Genomic DNA, 17966 nt, shown 5'->3' with positions numbered 1-17966 from the left:
GAGGACGCGATTGAACAAAAGAGTTTGGCCTGCACCACTCATACCCAGCAGGTTGGGTTCTTTCATGTAAAATGTCAGTAGGTGTGGTCGTTTCATCAAAGTCAAGCGTGACACTACTTATTGCACTGAAGTCCGTTCAACCTGTAAGTGGTTTCTTACTCTTGATGCACAGGCGGAATTTGCTGAAGGATAACATTAACAGAACCATCCGTGGGGTAGTGAACCTCACGCCAGCAGTTATGTGCCTGCGCAGTCGGAACTTCGACAGCGAGCCCGCGGGGAGAGAAGGAGAGAAGGCGAGTGGAGGGAAGCGGAAGGGAGAGAAAGTGAGGGGAGCGGAGGGGAGCGGAGCGGAGGGGAGCGGAGGGGAGCGGAGGGGAGGGGAGCGGAAGGGAGGGGAGGGGAGCGGAAGGGAGAGAAAGGGAGGGGATGAGATAGGAGGGGAGCGGAGCGGAGAGAAAGGGAGAGCAGGGGAGGGGAGAAGAGAGGAGAGAAAGGGAGAGCAGAGTAGAGCAGAGCAGAGCAGAGCAGAGCAGAGCAGAGCAGAGCAGAGCAGAGCAGAGCAGAGCAGAGCAGAGCAGAGCAGAGTAGAGTAGAGCAGAGCAGAGCAGAGCAGAGCAGAGTGGAGGAGGGAAGGGGAGGAGGGGAGGGGAGCGGATGGGAGCGGATGGGAGCGGATGGGAGCGGAGAGAAGAGAGGACTCCGAGGAGAAATGGGAAGAGGCGAGATGAGGAGGGAAGGGAAGGGAAGGGTAGGGAGAGGAGAGAAGGGAGAGGAGAGATGAGGAGAGATGAGGAGAAGACAAAAGAAGAGAGAAGGGAAGGGGAGATGGGAGGAGAGGAGAGAAGGGAGGAGAGAAGGGAAGGGGAAAGGAGCGAAGGGGAGCGGGGCGGAGAGGGGAGCGGAGTGGAGTGGAGAAGGAGAGGAGGGGAGGGTAGGGACAGGAGAGGTGATCAGATAAGTAACATGAATGACGGCACATCAAGGTGAGGTGAGGTGGGGTTAGCGTCCGATCCGATCTGAATCTGATATCCTCTTCTCTTCTCCTCTCTTCTCCTCTCCTCTCCTCTCCTCTTCTTCTCTTCTCTTTTTCCTCTTCTCTCCTCTCCTCTTCTCTTCTCTTATCTTCTCTTCCCTTCTTTTCTTCTCTCTCCTCGGAAACGGTGTGCAGAGGGAATCAGCTGTTCTATGAAATAAAACAATGTCGAGGAGTATGAGTCAATAATCTCCTTTGATCCTGACAGCCTCCTCCTTCTCTTGAGCCCCCCCCCCCCCCCCCTCCCCCTCCATCGTGCTGTGCGGATCTGGACCTCCTTCGTTGTCCTCCACCAAGTTTTCTCTTGGTTCATGTTCGTCGACGCGTCTTTCAACAGTGTTGTACTCGCAATGCTCGTCATCTTTGTTCTGTTATCCTCGTCCTTCCGACGCGGCGTTTCGTCCTTGTTCTTGACTCTCCCTCATCCTCTCCGTGTTCCTGCTGGAGAGGAGTTGAGCTAGGGACCAGGCATCAAGCGTCGTGATCTAAGTTCACCAGCAACCCGAACCTGCCGGTCATCGGGTCTCCGTGCTTATTCTGAACGCCTTGAAACCGATCTAGCACCTGCGAGAAATGCTTGGGAGACGCTCTCTGTTCGCCAACCTACGAGACAGGTCGAAGCAGCGACTCTAGTCAAACTTGTTGTAAGGTCTTGTCTCTTGAGGTCTCGTACAGTCTTGTTGATCCTCCTTTCGTAGGTGTGTGGACGGTACAGGTAGATGATGCTGTTCGTCAAGCCCAGAAACGCGACGTCATCTACCACCTTTATCCTCAATGTTAAGTTAAGTAAAAATTGATTGTTAGTTTTCTTAAAGCCAAAGTTTGAAGAGTAAGTGCTTCAGTGCTGGCTATGAGTGATTTGCTTTCAGCACATGTCTAGACATGTACACAGAGGGTTAGCCCCATAACACTCAAGTTGTGATCTCTCCTTGCCGCGACAAAACGCACAGACCTTGCGGGGAGGGGGACATGTCCAAATGTCATCCTTTCTGCTGGACAGCAGACATGTCTGAATGTCTTTATGTCTGCTCGACAGCAGACATGTCTGAATGTCTTCATGTCTGCTGTCAAGCAGACATGTCTGCTGCAGACATGGATCAGGCTCGATCAGGCCACTTTGCGACGGAGAGCACGAGCCTGAGTAGTGTCTTGACAGAGAATTGCTCCGCACACCCAGAGGACGCAAGTGTTGGAGAGGAGGAGGAGGAAGAGGAGGAGGAGGAGAACGAACCTACAGCACCATGTAAGCGTACGTCCTCCTCGCTGTCCCGCTTGTTGAGATTTTGTCCTGTGAAATTGTTTTTCTGTCTATGAATGATCATGGGGCGGACTTGCCTCGTAGGTCCGGGAAAGCGCTAATGCCCTCGTGGCGGCTGAGCTGGCTGACAGGGGCAGGGGGAGGCATGCTGGTGCTGCAGGCGGCGGTGCTGACTTACCTCTCCCACCCTCGGCCTGCCAGCCTTCATGGCTTGAACAGCAAGATGAAAACTCGGCGCCAAAGTCGAGCATGTAGCCTAGACGGCTCAGTGTACAGGTGCACGCAAGTAGCAGGTGAGCCCGAGCAGCGACGACCCGACGCTGATGCTTGAGCAGGGTTTAGCCTCAAAGGCTTCAATGACCCAAGTCCGAGACTAGACTGTCTGACGGGCAAGGAATCGTGGAGAATATGCAGCAACGGAGAGTTCTTGTGCTTGGATCCGTCCTCGCGCTTGCTGTCTGCGTCTCAGGCGAAGGCGGCGAACGTCACGAGCAACTACTGCTACCTGGCAGGAGCATGGTCCATGTGCAGGCCTCTCGAGTACGCGCGAAGCAGGTATCGTGACTGTCTGGACAGCTTCTTCTCGCACGGCATCTGCACGCCAGGGGAAACTCTGTGTGAATGGCGGGAGATGAACGTAGGGGAGACCGAGTCGTTGAGATCGAGAATGCAGGTAGAGGAACCGAGCTCGCGATGTCTCAGTCAGGCGCTGCCGCAAGGAGAGGTACATGTCGTGGTCGCCATGCGAGACGCGTCGCCGACGATGAGGGTGGTGGAGGACGTCGGGCTGATGGGGTTGACCAACAGCCTCGTGCTGCTCTACAGGCGAGCTGACGTGGGCTTGAACCTAGCAGGGATGCTCTCGTCTCCTCTGGTCGCTGGCTTCCCATGTGGCATCACAGTGCAGGAGAAGCTTCTGGCGCCGAACAAGGGCAACGAGGCTGCAGTGTACCTGGCGTACATGGTGGAGTACTACGACAAGCTTCCCTCCATGACCGTCTTCCTACACGATCATGGACATACAAGCTGGCACAGCCAGCTGAGGCCGGTTTTCAAGCGATCTCGCGCGTTCTACCTCCTGGTCGCCTCGCGTCTGAGAGACAGAGAGAGCGGCGCGCTTGTGTATCCGGAGATTGCGAAGCTTGCGGCCTACTCGTCGCTCGTAGGCTTCATAGATGAGAATCCGGTGACGTTGAACAGCTGCTACTGCCACGAGCTTCGTGAGCCGCTCTGCTTTGTCTCATATACAGTGAACGACTACGAGAGGGAGACGAACAGGTCGATACACGACACAAAGAGCCAAGCAGTGCTTGATAAAATCTATCGAGCTGTAATCTCGCTGAGGGAGCGATCGAAGCCGTGGGACAGGAGAGGTCGGCGACTGGTGTGGGAGGAGCCTCCAGAGGTATTCCAGCAGTCAAAGAGGCTCTTTGAAAGCATAGAAAGAAGGTTCGGACGAACAAAGAGCGGACCCTCGATCCCGTTCGCGTCGTGCTGTGCGATGTTCATAGCGCAGAGCAAGCACATCAGACGACAACCGAAGCAATTCTACAATGAGAGCTTGCGCGCGATCCTGTCTACTCCTCTCCTCTCTTACCACACAGGTCGATGGTTCGAGTTCCACTGGGACGACTTGTTCTTGGATCCGTCGGGGGCAAGGGATCCAGCGAGGAGAAGTCTTTACGTCGATATCGACGACGTGTACGCAGAAGTCTATGGCGAGACCAACAGGCTCGCTGATCTCCAGCAGCTCATTGACTCGTAACGGGCTTGTCTCCAGCAGCACTTAGTCAGCTGGACGCGAGCTCTCTCGGTCGAGGAGCGGGAACGATCAGCACTTAGTCAGCTGGACGCGAGCTCTCTCGGTCGAGGAGCGGGAACGATCAGCACTTAGTCAGCTGGACGCGAGCTCTCTCGGTCGAGGAGCGGGAACGATCAGCACTTAGTCAGCTGGACGCGAGCTCTCTCGGTCGAGGAGCGGGAACGATATTGTGCAGTTGAAAGAGTCCAATTGGTGCGAGAACAACTGGATCTTCAACATGTCGATTCTCCTCAATGACGGGTTCGTTCAGCGGATCAGTATCCTAGGACGGGGGGGTGGAGTTCTGATCCGAGCTCTCAGGGGCGGGCATTCGATACATGTCGAGAAACGACTTCTCGACCTGCAATGATCCCCCCTGCTGCCCGTGCGCATGAATGACGACTATGTGACTCGGATCATGGATGACCAGGATATGCCGGCGAACATGCAAGGGGACGGCGGCGGTCCGGGTGCGATCTGTGCGTCCCTGATCTTGTTCCTGGTCTGCTGCCTGAAGGTCTTGGAGGATGTTTGGAGGGGAACAAGATAGAACCAATGAAGCATCCCGATCATGGACATGAAAAACCTTCAATGGCATGAATGCGGACCAGGAGAACGTCACCTACCCGAGGAAGCCGCTACCGCCAGCACAGCCTCCCCAGATCGACAACATGTTCTGCCTGTGCTGTATTTTCACCGAGCAGGTGCTGACCACCTGCCTACAAGAAGCGATGACTTACAAGAAGCGATGACTTACAAGAAGCGATGACTTACAAGAAGCGATGACTTACAAGAAGCGATGACTTACAAGAAGCGATGACTTACAAGAAGCGATGACTTACAAGAAGCGATGACTTACAAGAAGCGATGACTTACAAGAAGCGATGACTTACAAGAAGCGATGACTTACAAGAAGCGATGACTTACAAGAAGCGATGACTTACAAGAAGCGATGACTTACAAGAAGCGATGACTTACAAGAAGCGATGACTTACAAGAAGCGATGACTTACAAGAAGCGATGACTTACAAGAAGCGATGACTTACAAGAAGCGATGACTTACAAGAAGCGATGACTTACAAGAAGCGATGACTTACAAGAAGCGATGACTTACAAGAAGCGATGACTTACAAGAAGCGATGACTTACAAGAAGCGATGACTTACAAGAAGCGATGACTTACAAGAAGCGATGACTTACAAGAAGCGATGACTTACAAGAAGCGATGACTTACAAGAAGCGATGACTTACATCTCCTACTTGTGCTGAGCTCTTTGGGTGATGACATGAGCTCCACAACCCCGTTGCCCCGGCTCTCCAGATTCTTCATCAATGATCTCAGTGGCCTTGGAGCGCTGTTTTCACCTCGTCCCCCACACCTAGTACCGGGGAAGACCGGTACGGTCGGCGATCAGCCGGCTGCTGGCGCCTCAGGTCGCTGGGGAGCAGATACGAAGGAGCAAGAGAGAGAGAGAGGTGGTAGATTGCGACACGCCGGTTAGTTCTCCTGCCCCGCAGCTCCGAGTCTGAGTGCAATCTCTGAGAGTCGTACCGGGCCCCGGGCACGGTAGCCGGCCCGGGCCCGGCCTCTGGCCCGGCCTACCCAGTTACGGTCGGCCAGCTGAGCGGCTTTCAGTCGCGGTTGACTAATTTTAGCCTCGTGCCTTGCACGTGCAGATACCTGACCTACCCCACCTCCCTTTCCAATCGGACGTCCAGGATGCTGGTAATGTACCGGTACTGTCACAATATACCCCCACTTTTGTATCACCCCACCCTACATTTTAGAGTAGAATGCGAGGTGTTCTAGAGGAGATCACCCACCCCTACTAACGATATATACCCTACCTACCATACAGATGAAATATTCCCTACCCCCCCTCCTACCCACCTGGCTCAGATTTGCAATAAAGAAGAGAAGCTTCCCTCCCCTGCATCGACTCCATGGCTGCACGAGCCGCGTACAGGAGGTGAGGGAGGGAGGCGGAGAGAGGAGAGAGGAGGAGGAGGGAGAGAGGAGCGAGGAGCGAGGAGCGAGGAGGCGAGTTGCGGGGGAGAGGTGTGAAAACAGGGAGGAGAGGAGGGGATGGTGCGTCTTGCATGTCTTCTGATCTTGTTGTCAGGTTGATGCGAGCTCGTGAGCTAGTCTTCAGGAACGACCTGCTGATGCTCGCAGAGTCAAGGAGGGAGCTGAGGAGATACTTCCTTGAAAACCGCAATGTGTCGGATCCAGAGAAGCTGAAGCAGCTGATGCAAGATGTGGACGAGGCAGAGGAGATGCTGAGACATCAGATCGTGCAAGGAGAGCGGAAGGGAGACGGGGAGTACGCAATGAACATCGACCCAACGCGACATGTCACCATGGATCCGAACAAGCTTCCAGGACAGAAGTGAAAGAGGTGAGGAGTGAAATCGCATTCTCCCTGCTGTCTTGTCTTGATGCCCTATGTGTTTGTGTCCGTGAGGCTGTGAGGACAACCTATCCTCAAAACTATGATTGCGCGTTGATTACAACTTTACACCAGACTTGCCTGAGCCTCGCACTAGTTGTTTCTCCTCTCCCTCACCTCCTGCTCCCACTTACTCTGATGGCAATTTTGTTGTTTTCACAGTGGAGTCTTCTGTCTGGTTGGGTTTTCAGAGAGCAAGGTGCTGATGTTCCCTGTGTTGTTGTTGGCAACGAGCGGTGAAGAAAGAAAGGATTCTGCCAGTTCTGCTTCTGATCTATCTTGAAGTTACCGTCCTTTGATTTATCTGAGTTCTTTGCCCTTCCTCCCCCCATGTTGCGCAGCTCTCTTCCTAGTTGACATGCTTGTTTCCTAGTGAGCCAGATGTGCCCTCGGTACATGGTGCAAGCACAAGGTTAGGGGAGCTTTGGAACTCACCTACTCCACCCCACTCTCTGCGTTTGATGAAATAAGCGAACGGGCGGACTGACATCCGAATGCTGATTGTTCAATGTGTGTAAATTTATTCTGACGCACGTGCCCACCCTCCTCTCCTCCTCCTCTTGTGTTGCTGTGCCCTGACAATATACTGCAACAGATACCGAGTTTCTGCTCCTCGTCGGGTCCAGCTCAAGGTCGGTTTGCTGCCTCTTTCCTTGTGTCCTCCTTCCCACTCCGACCTGATGACCGAAGTTGTCGCCCCAGGCAGAAAATTATTTGGTGTTGATAGACAGTGGAAATGCCAAACTCCCTATCTGATCGGAACTCCTCCCCCACCCCCTCCCCGATTGACTACAATGGCCCCGTGCTGATGTGGCCCTGCAGGTTGGGAACTTGTCAGCTGCCGCGTCGACTGCCTCAGCTGGAGGTGAGCTGAGCTGCGTTTGATGCGTGTGGGGAGTTGAGGGACGATGACAAAAGATGGGAATCTCTCTGATGCGTTGATGATGATACAAGTTATCAGGATCAACCACCTGACCTCAACCTTGTTGTCTCTTGTCTTTGTCAACCCACGTGAACTTGCCTGACCTCGTTGATCGCAGGAACTCGAGAGCGAACATGATGATGGTGGGTTACACTACCTCCTCGTCCTCTCCCCCCCTTCTCCCTGTTCCTCCCCTACGATGGCGAAGATCGATACACTTTTCGTCTCATCAACATTCGCAGTTGACCCCTCTAGAGTGAGAGCCTTTAGCCGGGGTCGCACTCTATGAGAGCCTTATCTTCCTTGGATGTCTGAGCCATCTCCCCTCCTCCCCCTCCCTCCTACCCCGCCTGAGTCTGGCCCTGACCGTATCGTCTTCAGGTCAAGAGCTCCCGTCGCAAGCTTGGAATCTTGAGATAGAGGTGATTTTTGCTTGACCTTTTGTCTGCGTGTATGCTGTTGGTGCTGTCGGCGTGAGGAGCAAACCTTCTTTCCCCAAATGATCGACTATGATTCTGTGCAAGGCTGCCGTTCTAAGCCAGTGCGGACATGCCTCCTGATCGACTTGTTGCTCTGCTAGTCTACATGCACACCCGCGCCGTGTCTTTGTCTGAATCGTCTCTTGCAGTCGATCATGAAGCTTCCTGTCGGGTTGTTGGCCGCATGAGAATGGTTAGTACCGCCCGCCCGTCTTACTGCTCCACACATGTCATGGCGAAGATCGATACACTTTTCGTCTCATCAACATTCGCAGTTGACCCCTCTAGAGTGAGAGCCTTTAGCCGGGGTCGCACTCTATGAGAGCCTTATCTTCCTTGGATGTCTGAGCCATCTCCCCTCCTCCACCCCTCCCTCCTCACCTGCTCCCAGCAACCTGCCTGACTGCCTGCTGCAGGGCCTTGACCCGAAGACCTTGCTCCCTTCGCTACAGGTGACGAAATTTCTTGTCTGCGTGTATGCTGTTGGTGCTGTCGGCGTGAGGAGCAAACCTTCTTTCCCCAAATGATCGACTATGATTCTGTGCAAGGCTGCCGTTCTAAGCCAGTGCGGACATGCCTCCTGATCGACTTGTTGCTCTGCTTGTCTTGGAAGCCAAGGGAAGTCGAGCAATCTGACAAGTCGTAAGCAGGACTGGAGAGTCTTGGACGGACGTACATGTCCCGAGTGAATTAAACCCTGTTAGCTAAAGGGATTAAATAAAATGTTGTAACATGTCCTTTCCTGATGAGTGTATCGATGTGAGAAGATAGACCGCACACTTGTCGTCGCTTGCGTTTATTGTCCCTTGCTCATGCGCTAGTGTAGCCTCTGCAGCTCTTCGATCTTCCTTGAGAGCTCTTCCACTGTGATGCTGCCGATGGCGTGGCAGACCTTGAAGGGTGTGAGTCTCAAGGAGCCGAGAAACAAGTCAAACCTCCTCCATCTTTTCTCTTCTCAGGTCCAGGAAGGACTCGATCAAGTCTCCATCTATGAAGCCCTTGGGTGCCCGCGCTCCCTGCCAACTTGAAAGTCACACGATGCTGAACTAGTCTGACCCTCTCACCTGCGTCCGCTCGTTCTCAAAGGATCGCCAGTCTTCATGTCGAAGGCCCCCAACTCCCTTGATGACGAAGTTCAACGCATCCTGCACCTGCGCATCCATCGTCAGGCACGTCACACTTGCTGTCCCGTCCTACTTTGAGCAAGAACTCGTATTCCTCCTTGGAGAGCACGGCAATGACCCCGATCATCCCGTTCACTGCGACTCGGCATCACCTCCCCTATCTCTTCGCTCAGAGCAAGAGACCTGTGCCGAATATGATGGTGTCTGTTGTCGGCGTGTCACTGCTTCGAAGAACAAGTGATCCCCTTTGGAAGCTGCGATGTCACTGTCATAATTCACGCAACAGGATAGACAGGATGGAGGGCAGCCATTGGAGGTTCGAGAGGGCGATGTGGAGCATACCGGTTCACCATGTCCCCCAGGTGATACTCGCCGACTACTTCAAGCCTCGCGCGTTCTTCGTCGGATGTTGCATCTGTGTTCTTTCTGACTGTGAACAAGTTGAAGTATCCTTCGGCCCCTGAGCAGTCTGTCAAATCATTGAGAGGCCGCATCGAATCAAGTACCCAGAAATGTGTCGTCGTCGAGGATGTCCACTGCAGTCATCCAGTTGGCATTGAAATCTCTCGCGATCTCCTCGATCTGACCATCCACTTGCTTGTAGGTGAGCAGTGAGATTGAGCGCATCAGATCGCCCGCAACGATAAAATCCCCGCGCGTTTGAAGGTAGAGCACAAGGATGTGGCCGCGATGACAGCACTCCGATACAAGTTCCCTGACCCAACCTGTCAGACCCACGAAAGCTCCATGACTTCCAAGTCTTACATGTGACCCGTGTCGGAGTCGGACAGGCGAAAGAGCTCGATCTTTGAGTTGATCCCAGCCAGCAATTTTCCGTTGAACGGTTTAATCTGTCATAGCCGTCACGGGCTTCCGGCCCAACTTCCATTCTTGCCTGATAGGGAGCCCCCTTGATCTCCTTGGAGGCTTTCAGGTGCAATTTCCTATCGATCACTTCGAATACCAACAGCCTTCCTTCCTTGGGCTCCGACTCCTACCACCCGTCAGGCTGCAACCTACAATTCTTCGAGCCTGTCCCACCTGTGGTACCGCAGTCGCAGTTCCAACAATGTAGTACAGAGTTGGGTCATCACTAAAGGATGCGCATTCGACGCTACAAGTGTTCTCGAACTCTTGAAGTTGGTACGTGTCAAGAATCTGAAGATGAACAATGAGGAGGCTTCAGATTCATCCGCACACAACTCAAACCTCAAAAGTCTGATCATCGAAGAGCTTGATGAACTGCTCCTCAACTTCTTCTCCGTCCCGATTGATCCTGATACTGAGAGTAGCAACACAGAACGTTTTGGATGATTCTTGGTGGCAAATCCGCCTGGAAGTGGGACTGTCAACAACGCAATCTGGGATAACGACGCCTCACCTTGGTTGTTCCCTTAGATATACAGTTCGAATATGAAGCTTTTGAATGTCATCAATCACACCGATACGGAGACTCGTCTCTGTAGCGATTGCAAGCGAGTCTGGAAATCCTTCTGAGTTGAACGGGGCCATTTGGGTGACCTCCTTGAGGTTCACATTGGAGAACAGAAGCTTCCTGTTGTTGCTGTAGATCACTGTGGGTCGATCAGATGCAGCGAAGACGTGTGTTGCTCCTCTCGACATGAACTTGCTGAGGATCATTGGGTGAGTTCCCAATGAGATTTTCTTTCGCTCTCCTATCTGAGCAGTTGAAGCATCAATCGCAAAGGTGAACAGATAACCGTCTCCTAGAGCACAGAGCAAGTAGTCAACACCTTCCAAGGTGACTAGGAGGAGTGATCTTGGGATGGCATCCCCTCCGATGCTTTCAGTGCAGACGACTTCCATGGAAGGGAGTCTGAGCATTGACAACGAAAGATTCCAATGTCCAACTGCCACAAAATCGCTCTTGTTGTGATCAGATTTTTCCCCAAGAGGATTCAAATTCAAGCAAGCAATCTCCTGATCCATCTCGATTCGTTTCACCTCGGTGACATCACCATTAGAAACATCGAGGTAGATCAAAGTGCGTTTCCCAGACGTAAGCACAACCTGCTGTACATTGCCACCAGCCACTGTAATTCGCTCGCCATTTGGAGGAAACCACTCTTTCAGGAGCTGCTTCGATTTGGTGCTAACAAGTCTCAGGCTGACTTCGGTGATTTGCAGCAAGCAATCCCCAAGAACATTGCTGCAGAAGATCGTTTGGGCGTTGTGATCGAATCCGTCGATTTCAGTTTCTGAAAGTTCTTCATCCGCGATTTCCAGCACTCGAGTCTCATTGACGAAGCTCTGAATGAGGTACTTGTCGTACTGAGCGTCAATCGATTCTCTCAGAGACCAAAGTCCTTTGATTCCAGGTAGTTCCACGGCTGCCTGCTCATTGATTCCGATCCCATTCCTCACAACACGCAGGCTGCCATCTTTCAGTGTTCCGCTGCATGTCACCACCTGTCCTTGACCCTGTCTCTCCAAGTCGACGACGCAGAAATCCTGAATGGGTCCAAGGTTGGTGAAAGATTCAAGGACTTCGATATTGCTGTCATTTTCATCCTTGTCTGGATGGAGTCGGATCAATTGAGAATCTCCGAAGCAGGAGCCGATGAATACTACACCGCTGTCCAAGTATGTTATCGTCTTAGCGCTGGATGTTTCACCAAGAGTGTCTAACTTCAAACCAAGAACCTTGTTTCCATCGAATTCCAACACCAAAACATACAATTGGCCAAGGTGGTCCCCCAGCAGATACCGTCTGCCGTCCTCGTCAATCTTTCCCCAAGCTCGGATGACAGTCATGTCCATGTGAATCGTTTTGGTGTCTCCCTTATCTCCATTGAGATACGAGATGGTCTGTTCGCCCAGTAAGATGCATCCTCCAATGGGAGTGGGCACAGGAATGATCATGGTGGCTCCAATCTCCACTCCTGTCTGACTCCATGGCCCCGCAATGAAATCCTTGTCTCTGATAGACACCTGGTATGTCTTCAAATGTCTCATCTCTTTCGGATCCTGATAGAGCAGCACGATAGTTGGCTGCGCATACCCGTACAGGAACTGAACGTCGAGGACCTGAAGCTCTTCAAGCCGGATGTTGAAAGCCTCTCGAAGTTGACCGTTCCTTGTGTCGATGGGTATCACTTTGAAAAGTCCGTCATACAGCAGAAAGCCGATCATCCGTCGTTCAGGATCAATATGCGCTATGGGCCCACCATCGACCGGCCTCCCAACTGAATCCTGAACATCACCCATGGCCTTTGTGATCAGCTCACCAGTACTGCTATCATATTCCACGATACAGAACTTGAGCCTCTCCGTCAAGATGTACAGAGATTCTCGCTCTGCTCCGGCTACAGTGTAGAGTTCTATCGCTGCTATCCTGCCGTAGATCCCAGTGTCCAGCACCGGCTGGAGCCCCTCAGGTGTGAGTGTGTAGATGACCAGACGCGATCCCTTGGCGACGATGAGGTTGGTGTCTTTGGGGCCGGTGAAGCTTCCTCGAACCGAGAGTTGTGCACAACTAGCCCTATGGGCTGTCACAACATAGCAGTGCATCGTAGCCTACACCTGTACCCCAATGTCAAAAACACTCCATGGCGTCTGGCAGGGTCAATCCAACCAAACAGCGGGAACCATGCGATATCTCTGTCCGTGTTCATCTCAAAACTGCCAGAGGGATCGTATCCTTTGGATCCCGCGCCTCCTTATCTCTTTCTTAGCCCCTCCCCTCCCTTCTGTTTTTGTCTGCTCTCGCAAAATCTCACCTCTTTTGACAATCCTTCTTACATAAACTTGCTAACATAGGCGTCGTAACCTATGCTCTTCTCCCGAGCATCTTTTCTCGTCGCCCCACTTCCTCGAGCGATCATTCTGGCATCGTGCACTCGTACCGGCCTACTCCAGTGCTCTTTTCTTTGTCTTCACTGTGGAATTCACTCACATCATGTCCTCCCCTCCTCATCCCAGCATCCTCTCCTCTCCTCTCCTCTCCTCTCCTCCCAGCATCAACTCAACTTTGTCTCCCCTTCTACCTCTCCTCCCTTCCCTTCCATCCCTCTCCCTCCCTACCATCGCCCCCTCCTGGCTAACACATCCTCTTGCATTCCCGCTCCTGCACCCTACCCCCACTGAGAAAGACCCACCCTACCTCTTCAATCATTGGCACCACCCTACCTGGTCAATCAGTGTATGATTGATTCTCTAAAGTCTACATCTTGAGATGGCAGTTTCTATAATTAGCACTCCAGTAAATATTTGCATTCATCTGATCCTCAACTTTCAACAACCACTGACTACCCCACCTTATCTCTCAGTCTCTCGGCCCACACCACCCTTCGAGATCTTTCTTTCGCACCCCTACCCCATCAGTCTGCCACCTCCCTCTTTCTTTTTTTGGCGCCAAAAAAATGGATCGATCGACCAACCAACAGGTAAATAAAAAATGAAAAAAAATGTCTGGTGGGCAATTTTTCTTTCCTGTTCCTTCCTCTAACTTATTATTTAGTTAAAGGTTCGTTCAAGGGCCTCTCCTCTCACAGTCTCACTGAGTCTCCTCTTTTACTCAAACTGAAAGTTAAGTTCCCCCAAACTTAACTGATACCTTCCCTTAGTACCGCCGGTCTGCGCGCAGGACAAGTACGGTCCCCCAGTCTCCTCATTGAGTGACTGCTCCGCCAGTTAAGTTAACTTTGAATCCGAGTGCATCACTGACATCAACCCCTCCTGCCACCGTCTCGATTCCCCGGCCCCCCCGGCGGTCCAGTCTCGAGCCGGGCCGGGCCGCGGCCCGGTGCCACGACTCGACTCGGACTCGAGTCCGCCCCGGAGCCACTGGCAGGCCCGCCCGGCCCTGGCCGCCGGGCCGCCGGACTGCCATATGATGGGCCCGGGGGCTGCCGCAGCCGTGATTTCTGAGGCGGACTGTGTTGTTGGGCGCTGCCACACACGGGGGCAGCTACCACAGAAGCAGAGCCATGTCGGCTGTAGGAGGCAGCAGGTCGAGCAAGAGGAGGAGGCTGGAGGGAGCAGACACGAAGACAGAGAGAGAAAAGGAGGGGGGCAGATCTGAAGCAGAAAGGGAAACCAAACGAATACGAAGAAAGCTATGCGAGCACGGGCGGCAGCGATCGGTCTGCAAGGAGTGCGGGGGCAGCAGCATATGCGAGCACGGGCGGCAGCGATCGAAATGCAAGGAGTGCGGGGGCAGCAGCATATGCGAGCACGGGCGGGTCAGATCGGTCTGCAAGGGATGCGGGGGCAGGAGCATATGCGAGCACGGGCGGCGGCGATCGGTCTGCAAGGGATGCGGGGGGGGCAGCATATGCGAGCACGGGCGGCAGCGATCGGTCTGCAAGGGATGCGGGGGGGGCAGCATATGCGAGCACGGGCGGCGGCGATCGGGATGCAAGGGATGCGGGGGCAGCAGCATATGCGAGCACGGGCGGGTCCGATCGGTCTGCAAGGGATGCGGGGGCAGGAGCATATGCGAGCACGGGCGGCGGGGATCCAAATGCAAGGAATGCGGAGGCAGCAGCATATGCGAGCACGGTCGGATCCGATCGGTCTGCAAGGGATGCGGGGGCAGCAGCATATGCGAGCACGGGCGGCGGCGATCGGGATGCAAGGACTGCGGGGGCAGCAGCATATGCGAGCACGGGCGGCAGCGATCCAAATGCAAGGAGTGCGGGGGCAGCAGCATATGCGAGCACGGGCGGGTCAGATCGGGATGCAAGGGATGCGGGGGCAGCAGCATATGCGAGCACGGGCGGCAGCGATCCAAATGCAAGGAGTGCGGGGGCAGGAGCATATGCGAGCACGGGCGGGTCCGATCGGTCTGCAAGGGATGCGGGGGCAGGAGCATATGCGAGCACGGGCGGGTGAGATCGGTATGCAAGGGATGCGGGGGCAGGAGCATATGCGAGCACGGGCGGGTCTGATCGGGATGCAAGGGATGCGGGGGCAGGAGCATATGCGAGCACGGGCGGGTCCGATCGGGATCCAAGGGATGCGGGGGGGGCAGCATATGCGAGCACACGCGACAGCGATAGGTCTGCAAGGGCTGCGGGGGCGGCAGCAGCATATGCGAGCACGGGCGGGTCCGATCGGTCTGCAAGGGCTGCGGGGGCAGGAGCATATGCGAGCACGGGCGGGTCCGATCGGTCTGCAAGGGATATGGGGGCAGGAGCATATGCGAGCACGGGCGGATGAGATCGGTATGGAAGGGATGCGGGGGCAGGAGCATATGCGAGCACACACGACAGCGATCGGTCTGCAAGGAGTGCGGGGGCAGGAGCATATGCGAGCACGGGCGGGTCCGATCGGGATGCAAGGGATATGGGGGCAGCAGCATATGCGAGCACGGGCGGGTCTGATCGGAATGTCAGGAGTGCGGGGGCAGGAGCATATGCGAGCACGGGCGGATGAGATGAGTCTGCAAGGGATGCGGGGGAGGGAAAAGCAGGTACCAGCAGGGGAGGAGCTGATCATCCGCTGACAAGATGTTGCTGTGTAGCAGGACGACCGGCTTTCATGATGAGGAGATGGGTAGGGGTTGTTTTTGGACTTATCGCGGTCAGGAGGGAGTGACGGAGTACGAGTTTGTTAGACTTTTACCATGCTGAAATAATGCAAATATCATGTTGACCTCAGCTGCAATAAGACAGTTTTTGCTCAAGACCGAGTTGAATGCACACGAAACAGGGGTTGAGAAGCACATGAGAGATAGACTGTATGCTAGGATGTGAAACCCAAGCATCCAGACATGAGAAGACCTTAGCAAGACGGCTAGGAAGGCCTCCTCTTGGTGGTAATAGAATAACGAATAGAAACGGCAGGGCAGGTGGAGGCCAGTAGTACGAATAGACTTGTACGGTATGACGGTCATGCGGACAGCAACAGCTCACCTTGACGAGAAGACCGTCCAAGTCGCTCGAGACGGAGCTAAAGTCACGACACAGAGGAGTAGAGGAGCACAGGGAAGGTAGACTGAACACCAGGGTGTGGCTCCTCATGGCATACCGACATGAGGGAGGTCCGCGTGAGACCTCTAGGAGGGTCTCTGCTGGATTTGTGAGCGAGGATATCCAGGGAGGGCGGATAGCAGGGAGGGAGCACCTGGAGAGGTGATGAAGGAGGAGAAGAAGGAGCTATGTGGTAGTGTTTGCTGCATGATTTGTCTGGGATAGAGTGTCGGCGGTTACTGAAAGATTATGGCGGCAGGTCCCGAGTGCTCAGTGTACAGTCAGTTCCAGGGCCGTACCCGGGTAGTTCCACTCCCATGCCGTGGGTAGCAGTGTGGAAAGTGTAGCTGAATCAGGAGCCAGGTGGGTGTAGCACTGTAGTATGTGCTGCTCTTGACCCTAGTGAGTCTTCAGCTCGGCTTGCTACTGCAGTGTCTACACTGATGCTGAGAGGCGAGGCGCAAGCATAAGCACGACCACCTTCCGCCTTGCTCGCGGATGGAGCAACGGCAGTAGCGGCGACTCTGCTTGCGATGACGCGAGGAGAGGGGCCTCCAGGAAGCTCCTGACGCCGACCCGACGGCATGCCCCGTGCCACCCCCCGAAGCCTTACGGGTTGCAGACGTCTAGAGCGAATGCTCAAGTCACCTCCGCTGGATCAGATGAAGAGGTGAAGTGTAGCGATGTCGAGTTGACTAGCGATGCTAGATCAGAGGCATACAATATGAAGACAGAACAGCCCGTCTAGCTGAAGAGGCTGATCCTCTATAGGCTAAGGGAAGGACTAGGGGTAGTGCTCCTTGCTGAAGGATGCAGGGGTCCTCTGTTTGGAAGTTGACAACCTTTTCTCCTCAGAAGTTGAACATCCCATCAGCACTTGGAGAGGAAGCCTTGCTCTCTCGTAGAAAAGAGAACCCGTCCTCTCAGCTTGACCACCACGGGTACACTAGTCCTGCGACAAAGACCTCCAGAGGTGGTTCTTTTCAGCAGGTTCACACGGGAGTAGAGTATCCTGTGCAGCTCTGACAGCCCGGCGGCGCTAAGGAGCTGCGAGTAGGACCGGGAGTGAAAGAGTACATCGGAGATGGTAGCCATCGCTGCACTAGACCTTGAGGGCTTCAGAGGAGAGAACAGAGTCTTGTAGCTCAGCTGATCCTCCTGCAGGCTGAGACAAGGGCTAGGTCTGGTGCTCCTTGCTGTACGGGCAGACTCCCGCTGGCCCTCGCGCAAGCTCTCGCTCCTCACGAGCTTCTGCTCCTCCTTCTATCAGGATGAGGGACCCCACCCGTACCCCCGAAGCTACACGGGCTGCAGACGTCTACCGTAGCGAGTGCTCAAGGCACTCGGAGTCCGCTGGATCGCACACAAAGGTGAAGAGTAGAGGTATGAAGTTCACACGAGCATATGCTCCCGACTGGATAGTTCAACTCAATAAAACGCTCTGGTGCTATCTGACTAGCACAAACCCAACTACCCCCCGGCCCCCACCTCCTCATCCTGCAAGCCGGTCATCCTGCTACACAGCAACATCTTGTCCGCACCTGATCAGCTCCTCCCCTGCTTGTACCTGCTGCTCCCTCCCCCACACTCCTTGCATTTCGATCGCTCCCGCCCGTGCTCGCATATGCTGCCGCCCCCGCAGACCTGGCATTGACATCGGACCCGCCCGTGCTCGCATATGCTCCCTCCCCCGCATCCCTTGCAGACCGATCGCTGCCGCCCGTGCTCGCATATGCTGCTGCCCCCGCAGCCCTTGCATCTCGATCGGACCCGCCCGTGCTCGCATATGCTGCCCCCCCCGCAGTCCTGGCATTGAGATCTGACCCGCCCGTGCTCGCATATGCTGCCCCCCCCGCATCCCTTGCATCCCGATCGCTGCCGCCCGTGCTCGCATATGCTGCTGCCCCCGCAGTCCTTGCATTGAGATCTGACCCGCCCGTGCTCGCATATGCTGCTGCCCCC

The 17966-nt window shown here is 54.5% G+C and overlaps 4 protein-coding genes across 4 annotated transcripts; 3 read left to right on the top strand and 1 right to left on the bottom strand.

Annotated features, from left to right (window-relative positions):
- Positions 1–2394: 2394 nt before the first annotated feature.
- GUITHDRAFT_119900 (hypothetical protein) lies at positions 2395–4059 on the top strand (the record flags this gene model as incomplete). Its single annotated transcript, XM_005820840.1, has 2 exons — positions 2395–2587; positions 2630–4059. 2 exons carry the CDS (start codon positions 2395–2397, stop codon positions 4057–4059), a joined length of 1623 nt encoding a protein of 540 aa, XP_005820897.1.
- Positions 4060–6023: 1964 nt separating this feature from the next.
- GUITHDRAFT_155902 (hypothetical protein) lies at positions 6024–8682 on the top strand. The gene is made up of 11 exons (XM_005820839.1): positions 6024–6064; positions 6218–6493; positions 6707–6743; positions 6918–6956; positions 7140–7176; positions 7367–7409; positions 7585–7609; positions 7848–7888; positions 8095–8138; positions 8362–8397; positions 8596–8682. Exons 1-2 carry the CDS (start codon positions 6039–6041, stop codon positions 6486–6488), a joined length of 297 nt encoding a protein of 98 aa, XP_005820896.1. The 5' UTR covers positions 6024–6038; the 3' UTR covers positions 6489–6493; positions 6707–6743; positions 6918–6956; positions 7140–7176; positions 7367–7409; positions 7585–7609; positions 7848–7888; positions 8095–8138; positions 8362–8397; positions 8596–8682.
- Positions 8683–8762: 80 nt separating this feature from the next.
- Positions 8763–12600, bottom strand: GUITHDRAFT_158867 (hypothetical protein; the record flags this gene model as incomplete). Its single annotated transcript, XM_005820838.1, has 12 exons — positions 8763–8837; positions 8881–8961; positions 9010–9096; positions 9143–9204; positions 9253–9323; positions 9412–9529; positions 9576–9784; positions 9835–9920; positions 9965–10063; positions 10111–10227; positions 10279–10402; positions 10451–12600. The coding sequence occupies 12 exons, from the start codon at positions 12598–12600 to the stop codon at positions 8763–8765; spliced, it is 3279 nt and encodes a 1092-aa protein (XP_005820895.1).
- A 1418-nt stretch (positions 12601–14018) lies between these two features.
- Positions 14019–14981, top strand: GUITHDRAFT_80990 (hypothetical protein; the record flags this gene model as incomplete). Its single annotated transcript, XM_005820837.1, has 1 exon — positions 14019–14981. The coding sequence occupies one exon, from the start codon at positions 14019–14021 to the stop codon at positions 14979–14981; it is 963 nt and encodes a 320-aa protein (XP_005820894.1).
- Positions 14982–17966: the final 2985 nt, after the last annotated feature.

Source organism: Guillardia theta (assembly GCF_000315625.1).
Source record: "Guillardia theta CCMP2712 unplaced genomic scaffold GUITHscaffold_162, whole genome shotgun sequence".
Lineage (NCBI taxonomy): Eukaryota > Cryptophyceae > Pyrenomonadales > Geminigeraceae > Guillardia > Guillardia theta.
Note: the sequence above shows the minus strand (reverse complement) of the source record. Positions and strands in the feature narration are given on the sequence as shown.

What these genes read in the sequence shown, in the direction of transcription:
- GUITHDRAFT_155902 (XM_005820839.1), top strand. Translation starts at nt 6,039, where the DNA reads ATGGCTGCACGAGCCGCGTACAGGAG. An exon ending in GCACGAGCCGCGTACAGGAG is followed by an intron (nt 6,065 to 6,217) that starts GTGAGGGAGGGA and finishes TCTTGTTGTCAG; the next exon opens with GTTGATGCGAGCTCGTGAGC.